Source organism: Blastomyces gilchristii (genome assembly GCF_000003855.2).
Source record: "Blastomyces gilchristii SLH14081 genomic scaffold supercont1.2, whole genome shotgun sequence".
NCBI classification, from domain to species: Eukaryota; Fungi; Ascomycota; class Eurotiomycetes; order Onygenales; family Ajellomycetaceae; genus Blastomyces; species Blastomyces gilchristii.
Window position 1 is genome coordinate 3,847,224 of NW_003101681.1, and position 12,174 is coordinate 3,859,397.

Below are 12,174 nucleotides of genomic sequence, written 5' to 3' on the forward strand. Positions count from 1 at the left end.
AGTGGGGGTGTCAGGTCACGTGATCTGACTTACTAATCCTTCCACCATATAACTTTCCCCAAGCTAGCAACCTTTCAATCACACAAGCTTTACACCTTCCACATCATTTTCATGAATATAAAATGAGTTTTTCAAATCAATCTTGCATAACTTCGAGAAAGTGAAAGATAGAATTTAAAAAGCCCCCGAAATAGTTTAATGCTAAGCCGACGAAATCCTGAAAACTAAAACTGATGACATTTTCTATCTAAGAAACATTCGCTTTATTGCTTGCTAACCATGCTTCATGTGCCTTTTTCTGTCTTTCCCAATCCTTCCTCAATTTTTTGCTTCTGCTCTTTGTGATTTCTTCCCCAGCTGCGTCTCTAGTGGGCAACCCGTCCTCGTCCCAAGCACTAAACTCACTGGTCCGGAATAACTCGAGGTGACTGGTTTTACCCTTCTCAGCTCTCTTTAGTGTCTCCTTTTCTTTATTTTCTTTCTCTATCTGCTTTTGGTGTGCCCGAGCAGCTTTCTCTTCACGCGCTTGGATCAATTCCCTGGTGAGAGGGCGAACTAGGGCGGGCTGGTTATCGCGGTCTTCGAGGTAGACTCCGAGATCAAATAGGTCTATGTCACGGACGCGGTCGCAAAGGGTAAGGATTTCCTTCGAAATGGAGCTCGTCTGCTCGAGGGAGGAGACTTTTGCGCAGAAATCCGAGAGGAGATTTTTGTATACCCCCGCTTCTACCTCAGGCACCTCAGATGGTTGTTGGATTGCTGCAGTTCCTTTCTCAACAATACCTTTTATGGTCTCCTCTGATATTCCGTCTTTGGCTCTGGCAACTTCTCGAAGAGAATCCCGCATTGTAGACAGAGGGTAGAGATATGGTTTTGCAGCATCTGGAATATCAATGCCCGACCAGCCAATTTCACTTGTGGTCGGTGATGCGCTACCGTTGAGACCGAAAATGTTGACCATTGATGTTACCCAGGTTGCAGCTTCCTGTACATCCTTGATTGCTAACGTGGATTTATCAGCGATGTTGTATTTGGATATAAGTTCCGATATCGCATACATCGCACCGGCAGTATTAAACGAATCACACAAGCTCTGATGAACAGCATCCTGTGCGGACTTAAGCGCGACGGCGAAAGTGTTTTCTTTTGAGCCTGGCGTAACGTCTTGTTGTGCCACTGCATCTTTAGCTTTGATGAAAAAGTTGTTGGTTTTCTCTTCCCAGGCATTTCCAGCCTTCACGAGATCCTCTGTGATTTCGATTCCATCCTTCCATCCACCTAATAGGAAAACAATGCGAAGGCTTCTAGGGGTCCAGTCACCTTTATCAAGAGCCTCCCGGATAGTAGTGAAGTTCTTGAGTGATTTCGACATCTTCGACCCCTGAATAGAAAGGTGTCCCATGTGCAGGAAGTAGTTCACCCAGTGGTGGTCAGCGCATGTTTCATGCCAGTAAGCTTCACTTTGAGCCAGCTCATTGTCGTGATGTGGAAATGCCAGATCAATTCCACCGGAATGGATATCCATCTGCTTCCCAAGCTTGGCCGATGCCATGGCTGAGCATTCAATATGCCAGCCAGGGCGGCCATCACCCCAGGGGCTCGGCCAGCTAGGTTCACCCGCTTTAGAGGCCTTCCAAAGAGCGAAATCTGCAGCAGAACGTTTTTCTGTTGTCTTTTTTGTTAAGGCGCCTTCTCCCTCCGCCTGAAGTTTCGTATCATTCCGATTCCAGGGCTCCAATCTAGCATAACTATTCCCTGAAGCCTCAAAAGCCGTAATGTCAAAATAAACAGACCCATCAGAAGTGACATAGCCGAATTTATGATCGATAATCCTCTCGACAAAGCTCACGATCTCCGGCATATACTCCGTCACTCGGGTAATGGCGTCAGGGTCTAGGACATTTAAATCCCGGACATCCTGCATGAAACGCGCCTCATACTTCTTCGCTAATTTTGTGAAGATCAAACGGTCCTCCCCGCGTATCGAAGATCCATGAACTGAATCAAGATATTCTAGTAGCACATCCTTGACATCGTTGTAGAATGTTTCACTCAAGATACTCTCCTCCGCGGATGATACTTTTGCGAGCGCATTCGCGGCAGAAGACGCGGTTTTTATGTGCATTTTCAATTTTGCTTCGTCGTCTCCAGGCTTTCCATTGCCATCAAGAGCTCCACCATTCAAGATGGTAGCGTATACCTTCTCCACCTCGTCCTGATAGCGCTCCGGAGCTAGTCCAGCCTCGAGCAGTGGAAGCTTCTTCTCCAGATAAGCGGAATACGCCGAGAGAGCTATCTCAATAACTTTATCATCAACCGTAGGGTGGGAATATACGAATTCGGTAAAGAAATGCTGTTGTCGGCCTCTTGAAATAATCTGGCACTTGTATCAGCCCTGCGCTTGATCAGTAAAGTCTCTTTCCAGACACACACCTTATCATCCACATCCGTGATATTCATAATAAACTTGACATCGAACTTGAAATAATCGCGCATTATTCGCCGTAGAATATCATTGCTGACATAGTTTCTGGCATGGCCTAGATGCGCATCGTCGTAGACGGTCGGACCGCATGCATACCAAGTAACCGTTCGGCCACTGGGGTCAAGAGGAACGAATGGGACTTTCGATCTGGTAAGAGAATTGTAAATCTTCAAGGGAGGCAGACGTGAAGCGGATTCAGGATGCGGCTTAGGCTGGTTCCACGGCGGTTGCTCGCGAGCTGTCGACATGGTTGTGACTGGGATGGAGCTGCTGCAGGGGCGGAAAAGGGCAGGGCGCGTTTTGGCTAAGTCAAAGTGGCTGGATAAGCAACCGGCGCGGAAGAAGGGCCTCATAAATGAGAGACAGACATGGGAGAACAAGAGGAAGAGAAGAGGATGTAAAAAGAGAAGGGAGACGAGGGGTGGACGAGGGGTGGACGAGGGGGGGCAGAGGCGTCAGGCTGCGGATGTTTCCTGCATGGTTCTTCTGCGATGCGGGGAGTTGGAAGGAGAAGTTCTTGCCCTAAACCCTATTTGGCCAAATCCAGCCAGCATAATGCGATACGAAGATAACTACTAGCTTGAACTGGGTCTTCCTTTTTCCTATAGGTACATATATTTTTGGAAATCGTTTAGGATATTGTCTTCTCTACTTCACAGGTGTTCACCTCGCCATGCCGTCGCCATTCCTTACTCCAGGCTCCACGGCCAGGGCAGATTCTTTGGCCATGCTCCATTTGCGGCGAAATCTGCTGATGCCCACGGTGCTCAAGACTCACGATGACGAAAACCTTGGTTATGACGAAGGGAAAGTGACCAACACGCGCTTTGGCTCGTTTCCACACAGCACATTGATCGGACAGCCTTGGGGCTCGCAGATTGTTGCATCCAAGGTCGACACAGGCTCGCGGGGACGTAAATTACCCAAGAGGCAGCCTCCCACCTTAAAGCGGAAAGCAGATGAAATGGATATTTCTGAGGCCAATGTTGATGATGATGATGCGAAACTAACGGTACCCAAAGCTGCTGTCGCTGCATCTAGCGGTTTTATTCACCTTCTCCCTCCCACACCCGAAGCTTGGACTGCCTCCCTCCCCCACCGAACGCAAGTAGTATATACCCCCGATTACAGCTACATATTACACCGAATACGCGCTAGACCTGGAAGCACCCTGATTGAAGCAGGTGCAGGAAGTGGATCATTCACCCATGCGGCTGCGCGGGCGGTGTTTAACGGATATCTTTCAGAAACAAAACCCGCGAGCAACAAACATCTCGGAAAAGTGTGTAGCTTTGAGTTCCATGTGCAACGGGCGGTGAAAATTCGTGAAGAGATTCGTGATCATGGACTGGAAGGTATTGTCCACGTGAACCACAGGGACGTCTACAATGAGGGGTTTTTGTTAGGGGAGCCGTTCAAAGGCGAATCACCCAAAGCCAACGCGGTCTTCCTGGACCTCCCGGCTCCATGGCTTGCGCTGAAACACCTTGTTCGAGAACCAGCTGATGGATCTCCATCCCCCCTTGACCCATCGTCACCTGTATATATTTGCACATTCTCACCATGTCTGGAACAAGTCCAGCGGACCATTAGCGTGCTGCGGCAACTTGACTGGATATCGATATCGATGGTTGAAATATCCCATCGGAACATTGAGGTGCGGAGAGAGCGACACGGGGTTGAAGGTGAAGGGGGTCGAGGTACCATTCCCGGTCCTCGAAACGTAGAAGAATCGGTAATCAAACTTCGAGCCATTAAGGAACGTGGGACAGCTTTCCATGCCAGCCAGGCACAGAGCGAGGCCGAAAGCGGACCTGCATCCACTTCCAAAAACGAAACAAAAAACAAGAACTACAGTGGTGACGATGGCTATGGCCAGAGTGTCAAGGAGGATACCAAAATTGCCGACCCGGATGGTACCGGCAAGCCTGACGTATCATCAATATCATTAACGTCGACGCAAACAACCTGGTCTGAACAACCTCCGTTGCCAACCTACAAACAAGGGAATATCATACATCGCAGCGAGCCCGATCTCAAGACTCACACTTCGTATCTTGTCTTTGCCATTTTACCCGTCGCATGGTCGGAAGAGGAAGAGAATCGATGCCGGGAGAAGTGGCCGAGTGTTGCGAAGTCCCGCGCTGCTGATGGGGCGCTAGGGGCACCGAAGCGCAAGAAGTAGGTGAAACGGGAAGCTAGGGCTGAGAAAAAGATGGCAAAGAAAGCGCAGGAGGAATGATTTAATGTCCTCGGTGAAATATATGTACTAGTGATTACCAGGGCTCCATAACATACGTCAGATTAACTGGTAACCATATCTGAGAATTTTCACTCGCCGCACAATTATTTGCATAAGTAGGCATTTAATATTACGAGACGGCGAATACTCACAATATGTATGAACATCTATCCTGCTAACGAAAAAAGAAACATGGGTGTCTTTTTTCTTAAAACATCTTCCAGAAATCATACCCCAAAATTTGGAAATCCCTAATTTGTTCTCGTTATTCTCGTGGCAAAAAAAATCAAAAGCGCTCGGGGCTCTATTTACAAGCAAGCTGGCTGGAAATAAAAAGGTTTTAAGTTAGGGTATAATATGGTGAAATAGTGCCCGGGCCCCCCCGCGGGGGGCGGGGGGGGGGGGGGGGAAGAATGTATAAGGGCAAGGAGGCACCGAAAAGTATGTTGGTGCACGCGCATACAAAAAGTAATGTAGGAGCCACGTCGTAAAGTGTAGAGAGCATGTCCATGGCAAGGGATCAAGATGCCCATCAGTGTGAAACAGAACAAGATTCTAGTATCAGCTTTTATAGCCCATTTTCGTTCTTGAATTTATCCCACGCTTCATTTAATGTACTGAAAACAGCACCAGCAATCATTTTCTGCTCGGTGGTTGCGTTAACAGGGATCTACCGAGCGCAAAAGTAAAAACACAGAGTCAGTAATGGCCAAATCCGAAATATCTATGACCTTCCAAGTAGAAAATAAAAAATGAGGGAACTGGGGGTAGTGGAGTTTAGCATGCACTGGCGTACCTTATCCGGATGCACCTTGGCAATCCCTTTCATATACTGGATTTTAACCTTGTTGGGTAGAATCAACTCAGCCATGCTAATCTTCTTCCACGCAGCTTCCGGCCACAAAACGGTATCCAAGCTTGCCAAAAGAGCGCGGAGATTGTCTTGCTTCCCTCCCTTCCATGCGTTTATGCGAGCCTCTACAGAATCAGAGAGGGCAAATTTCTCGTTATCAGCTCTGTCTGCCGCCTCATTTGCAGCACGGAGGCGGGAGACCGCCTCGGCTGGCTTGGCATGCTGTCCTGTGGACCTAGCTGCAGGAGTAGCCGGTTTTTTGAGCTGTGCCGGACGGCTAGTAGTCACCGTCGTTGAGGTACGGGGTGTTGGCTGGCTGATACCCGCCGCCTTCTCACACCTATTTCGTCCTTGGATGCTAATGCTACCTCCGTGGCCTGCTTCAACTGCGTCTCGCCAGATCTTGGCAGCTTCAGGCCATCGTTCAAGTTGCTCTAGCGCTTCGGCTTTCCCCATCAATGCCTTACCAAAAAATTCTTTCATGTCTTTGCTTGGCTCCCCGTTCCCTAAGTCGATCTTTTCTGACTCGCCTCTTGAAGGACCAATGATTGCGATGGCTGCATCTGCGTCGCTGATTGCTGATTTTGATTCGCCAATTTTAAGCCCGGTGACCGCACGATTACATAGGAGGATTATGGTGATGGGGTGCTTCTCCGGAAGCTGTGAAAGCGCATTCGAATATGACGTATGGGCAGATACATAATCACCACGCTTAAAGGCTTCTGAACCTCTCTGGAGATGAATATGTGAGGACGCAAGAGCTGAAGATGAAACCTGAGGAATTTCGCGTGGAGGTCCTTTTGGACGGACCGGCAGCGGGTTGGGCGTCTGAGATTGACGTGCTTGGGGATGGGGTGATGTTGTTGCGGGACGTGGAGGTTGGCGCACCGTGCAATGTGCTTCAAGCAAGTCAGGCTGAGATTCCGAAGCGGGCGGTATTGCAACTCCTTTCCGTCTCCTTGCCGGGCTAATGTATGCTTGAGCGGCTTGCTCCTCAGCGTTCAGACGAGTGAGACGAGTTCGAGGGTCTTCTGTTATACGCGGTCGCATATCCCTCTGCACAGCAGCATGTGGTGAATGGCTTCGGAGGATATCTGATTTGGACATGGGCAAGGGCTCCTCCCTTCGCCTGGAAGGTTTGCTAGGCCTTGCACCTGATTCAAGCAGAATCACTTCATCTGTGAAATTACCTTGTTTTGGAGGTTTACTGCCTCGCACTCCAGAATGTGTTGTTTCCGAGGTAGTTGGGGACTCCCGCATCCAGCGCGGTTGATTTACGTCAGATGGGCCATTAAACTCCTGAACGGCTTGCTGCACTTTCTTCGTGCCGCTTTTCCAAAGGGAATTGGCCGATTTGAAAAGGTTATTGCCGAATTCAGCTGCCAACGCTGCCGCATCCTTTTCTACCGTGGCAGGGCTTCGGCTATCTGCACGATTGCTTGAGGAGCGAGACCGCTCTGTCTGCATCCAAGCCGGGACACCGTTGTCTCGGCGTTGGGCGGGTCTGCGACGAGAACTGCGGGCGCGGCTCTCATATTCGCATTGATCTTTCCTCAATTCTCTGATTTTCCCGTTCGCCTTTTGTTTCGCCTCCTCCTGAGCCTGGTTCAGCAGCCAGCCAACGGCAGCCTGAACATCTGTTCCAGACTCCGTGGTAGCAAGAGCCTTTTGAGCCTTGTCCGCGGGAAATCCCATGTCGACCAATTCAGCAATATATTTGTTTGCCGCGGAAACCGCTAGTGAAGGACCCGTGCTTGGCGCTTTCGCTAGCATAATTTCGTCTTCTGGTTTCCGTATAAATTCAGACACCGGTTTTCCAAGGGAGCCTAGAATGTCATCATTATCGGCTGGAGACGGGGGGCTTTGCAGTGTAGCCTTAGGCTTGAGGTCATGCAAACCGAATGGATCATCACCATCGTCGGTACTCCCTAAACCCTGATCCTCAGCTTGCCCACAATTCGAGGGGAGCTGCGAACTTGCCGCATTGTTATTAGTCGATCTGTTGCTATCAGGTATAGGGAAGTTCGTCGATGCATCAACTGGTACCGATGCATCGAAGGCTGCCAACAGGTCATCTTCGTCGGTTGAAGGGTGCTGTGGCTCAGATGATGTTTGTCCTGCGGGGGATGTTGAAGCGTGTGGCTTTTCGAAATTGTCCCAGAATTGTGCATTGCTCCCTCCATATTGGGCCTCGATATTGGCCCTTCTCTGCGCTTCCTGCCTTGCTCTCTGTTCTGCCAACTGCCTCTGTTGTTCGAGCAGAGAAAGCGATTTGCCGGAGTTGGAAGAACTAAATGTAACTAGGTTCGCAAAGCTATCGTTGACCGGGGTGGCTGTTTTTGAGGGTGGTTTCGAGCGCACCGAAGGTCCAACAGTTACGGGAGTCGATCGTCCAGACGTAGGAGGCGTCGGCCTTAACTCAGAGAATGCAGCTGCCGACGTAGACCCAACCGGGGCTGGTCTCCTCGCTTCGGACCCCGCGGAGGGATTCCAGCTGAGCCCCGACAAGTCATCCATGGGTTTTCAGTTGGCGACTATTGTAGTTCTAGAGGTTGTTCGCCGTCAGATGGCGCGACAAGAAGCTTGATGAGGAGCAGAGGTCACTTCATTGTCTTAGCGTTGACCTATTTGGAGGGATCGGTTAGGTTCCACAACTAACCCCACTTATTCATTAACGTAATTACGGCAGCCTATAGTGACATAATCAACCACCTAACGCTCGTTTCCACCTAACACTCGCCTTTGTAAATCAATTACAATCAACTTCAAATATTCATATCTCACTGAATATTTATTTAAAACTACTCTAAAAAACAGAACAATAATTCATAGATATATATTATATTATATTAAATTTCTATGAGAAAATAACATATAATTATTAATTTATTAAGCTTTTTAAAATACTATTTTAAAATAAAATACACAGGCTATATTTGTAAATATATTTATAAATATAAATTATTCTCATATAAAAATTAAATATCTTATAGATTATGTATATTTTTAATAAAATATAAAATTGTATCTTGAAATTCTTATTTATTATTGATTTAGTTAAATTTTTATATAAAATCTTATATTTTAAAATACTATTTTTATAATAACTGTGTATTATTTATACTTTAAAATTGTAATTTAAATAAATTATTATATTAAATTATTTAAATATATTTATATTTAATAAATTATTTTTCAAAATTTAAAATTTCAAGAGTTTTCAATATTTTACTTGTAATTTATAAAAAAAATTATAATAAAAAAATAAAAGAATTCTTAAAAATTAAAATATAGAATTCTTATATAAAATAATTTAATATTTATTAAATTATAATATATTTATATAAGAATTATAATTTTCAATAATATATAATATATATTTCTTAATTTATAATAAAATATTATATATTTTATTATACTGTATTTTATTTTCTAATTAAATCTATATTTTAATTAATTTTAACTATATTATAATAATTTTAAATTATATTATACTATAAGTCTTGATATTTATAAATTACAAAATAAACAATTAAAATAATGAATATTTATCAAGATATTAACATTTAAAGTTGATTGTAATTGATTTACAAAGATAAGTGTTAAGTGAAAATAAGTGTTAGATGATTGATTATGTTATCATGTATACATGTCAATCATATTCATTCAATTTGTAATTAAACAGAGCTTACTTATTCGAAATCTACAGAGTATTCTGAAAGCTTAGAATTAGTAATTATAGTATCTGTAAGAGGTCTACACTAAATAGATCAGTATAATATTTATAGATCTTATATAATAAAGTAAAAAACATTAGAAAAGAAAAAGAAAGAGAAAGTATAAGAATTAATAATTGAAATAAATATTTATATGTGTGCATAGTGAAGCTTCAGAGTGAAAGAATAGAAATTTCATAAGTTTTCAGCTAAGAATCAGTGACTAAAAATTACAGCTTCAGTAGAGAATCAGTGACTGAGAATCAGAGTCTCAGTAGAAATCTATGAAGTGTAATAAAATTGTTAGTGATTACTACATCTACTCTAGTCACATACTATCTTAATCTATTCATTTAGTGTAACTTGTGTAGTTAGATTACAATATAACATAATAACATTATTCTTCAAGAGATTATAAAGCTCTCTACACAATGAAAAGCTGTAAAATAACATGCAATTGACATCTTCATGCATCATTACAAGTGTGTCTAGATGATTTATTAAGTGATTGAACTCATAATTAATCTAAGATCTGAGAGAATGCCTGACTTAATAAAAGAATACATATCTTCAAGACAGAGAAATGAGAAAACATCAGAGCAGCAAATACAAGATCACAGATCACTGTTAATATTAATAATAAATTAAAAGACAGCTTCTAAGGCATTTGAGCTGAATGAAATCATCACAGAGAAACAGTCTGACAAGTTCAATAATAAATATAAAGACCTGATTGAAGATATCAGTGAGATATCAGACAATGCAGAGAGCTCAGGTGATCAGAATGACAATAACTCTGTGAGTGAGAAGACTTATATGAGACTAGAAATTGCAAGACTTCAACATGAAGTTGAGTGAATGAAGACAGGCAGAGATGAAAATGAAGAGCTTAGTACAGATTTAATGAACTATCTTCAACAGAAGAGTAGAATATCTGCATTGATAAAGAATCTTAATAAATTCAGAGATTAAGTAAGATTTATAAAGAAGCCTGTTATACTCACTGACTCTGTAAATTATTCTATGTGAAAAGAAAAGATTCTGCTCACAGTAAGATAATCTGAAATAGATGACATTCTTAATGATAAGTAGATTAATTCTGATGAGAATGTCAGTATGAATATGCAACATTTTTAATTAGAATAGAATATCTAGCTATACAACTATATATGATCTGTGATCACTCTGCAGATCAGGCCCGGTGGCGTAGTAATTAACTACGCTATCATGGAGCCTCAATTAGCGGCCTTCCCCCCGGGGAATGAATGTCAAGAGAGGGCAGGTTCAAACTCTGCAAGAGTCATCTTATTCACAGCCCCGGTGGCCGAATGGTTAATGCGGCCACCCGGTAGCGCCTTGGTGTGGGAAACCAGGGCGTGTGGGTTCGAAACCCGCAGGGGATACATTAAATCCGGAACCCAAGCACCTCAGGTTCCTAATAAATACAGAGGTGTACAAATCGCTCCAATAAAATTGCTCTATGTTCCTGGGCTGGGAAGTTATTATCGCATGTATTTAATTGTCACTCCTTTGTATTTCCTATGTTCTTGTTATCTTGGCGTGGTCTCAACACCTGTATTTTCCTCCTGTATAACCAACACTTGGCCTGTATTTAACATCACGCAAGGACTCATCATAAGCTCCGCTTGCATATGAGTATAATGGAAGAATAATAATAATAATAATAACATCTTATTCACAGCTTTCACTGTTAAGTCATAAAACAGTATCAGAGGCCTCTGAATGCACTATAGTAAATTATTATCAAGCTTAAGATATCTATTCTAAGAATTTCTGAGTGTTAATTCTCACTGATCTTAGAGTTAACAGTTCTTCAGACACTTCAAGTTAGATCAGTACTAGAGTGATTAAGATCTAGAATGTCTGTAGAATAGTAAATCATTATCAAGCTTAACTGATCAGATCTCATTCTTGTCACTTTAGACACTCACTTTTAGAGAATGAGATTTAAAAACTATCTGATTAGAATACTCTGAGTCTAGTAAGAATCTAGATAAGACAAGATCTAGACACTCTTAATAGATGATTAATGTAAGCAAGATCATGACAGTCAATTAATAGGCTGAAATGCTGAGATTGATAGCTGAAAGATTAGAGACTTAACTAGAAGTGAGTAACTCTGATATTATTCTTAGTGAGAATCTCACTTATGAATAAGCTAGTTACAGAAGCTAGCTGAGTGGCAGCTCTTTAGAGAGAATGATAATCTCTGAAGCAGACCTGAGAGAACAGAGACAGTAGTCAGTTATATAGAGTGTTAAAATATGTATATAGCTTAAGATGTAAACTGTAGAGATCTTGTTCTGTAGCTCTCTTTACTTTATCTTTTTCTTTCAATTTCTTTCTATCTATCTATTTAATATATCTATTTTTAAGACTGTGTTTTCTTTCTCTTTTCCTTTGTCATGATATTGTTAAATGATTTCAAAGTATTAGAAGATGTTAAAACACTGTAATTTGTAAACAGTTTTTGTATTCTGAGCTGAAATTTTCTGATTTTATATATCTGAAATTGATGAATGTATAATAGTTAACTTTACAGATATAGAAAAAACTCTGAGAACTAAAAGTTCTCAGGTAGATATTATAGTCTCTGACTGTATATATCTATAATTGAAGAATAATAATAATAATAATAACTCTGCAGATCAAATCTCACTTTATTATACTTAAGAAGTCTCAACTATCTGCTTATTCTCTATAATCTATTATAGAGAATAATTTTACTGAGAGGCCTGCTATTCACAGAACTCATCTATTTCAAGAATTAATTAAGATAATATTAAAATTAAAGAGTTCTGATCATGCATTTATCAAATATTTAATCATAATCAGAACTGATTATATCTGATGAGAA

At 42.5% G+C, this 12,174-nt stretch overlaps 3 protein-coding genes across 3 annotated transcripts; 1 reads left to right on the forward strand and 2 right to left on the reverse strand.

The window, feature by feature from the left end:
• Positions 1-119: 119 nt before the first annotated feature.
• Positions 120-3,433, reverse strand: BDBG_01266 (cysteinyl-tRNA synthetase). The gene is made up of 2 exons (XM_031720264.1): positions 2,434-3,433; positions 120-2,377 (listed from the first exon to the last, which is right to left on the reverse strand). The coding sequence occupies exons 1-2, from the start codon at positions 2,836-2,838 to the stop codon at positions 248-250; spliced, it is 2,535 nt and encodes an 844-aa protein (XP_031576365.1). The 5' UTR covers positions 2,839-3,433; the 3' UTR covers positions 120-247.
• BDBG_01267 (tRNA (adenine-N(1)-)-methyltransferase catalytic subunit trm61) lies at positions 3,030-5,139 on the forward strand. The gene has a single exon (XM_002628313.2). The coding sequence runs from the start codon at positions 3,159-3,161 to the stop codon at positions 4,668-4,670; it is 1,512 nt and encodes a 503-aa protein (XP_002628359.1). The 5' UTR covers positions 3,030-3,158; the 3' UTR covers positions 4,671-5,139.
• Positions 3,447-8,190, reverse strand: BDBG_01268 (UBA/TS-N domain-containing protein). The gene is made up of 2 exons (XM_002628314.2): positions 5,524-8,190; positions 3,447-5,397 (listed from the first exon to the last, which is right to left on the reverse strand). Exons 1-2 carry the CDS (start codon positions 8,095-8,097, stop codon positions 5,296-5,298), a joined length of 2,676 nt encoding a protein of 891 aa, XP_002628360.1. The 5' UTR covers positions 8,098-8,190; the 3' UTR covers positions 3,447-5,295.
• Positions 8,191-12,174: the final 3,984 nt, after the last annotated feature.

Coding starts and splice junctions, on each gene's coding strand:
- BDBG_01266 (XM_031720264.1), bottom strand. CDS start 2,838: ATGAGGCCCTTCTTCCGCGCCGGTTGCTTATCCAGCCACTTTGACTTA. Junction 2,378..2,433: donor TCACGGATGTGGATGATAAG/GTGTGTGTCTGG, acceptor TACAAGTGCCAG/ATTATTTCAAGAGGCCGACA.
- BDBG_01267 (XM_002628313.2), top strand. CDS start 3,159: ATGCCGTCGCCATTCCTTACTCCAGGCTCCACGGCCAGGGCAGATTCT.
- BDBG_01268 (XM_002628314.2), bottom strand. CDS start 8,097: ATGGATGACTTGTCGGGGCTCAGCTGGAATCCCTCCGCGGGGTCCGAA. Junction 5,398..5,523: donor CCAAGGTGCATCCGGATAAG/GTACGCCAGTGC, acceptor TGCGCTCGGTAG/ATCCCTGTTAACGCAACCAC.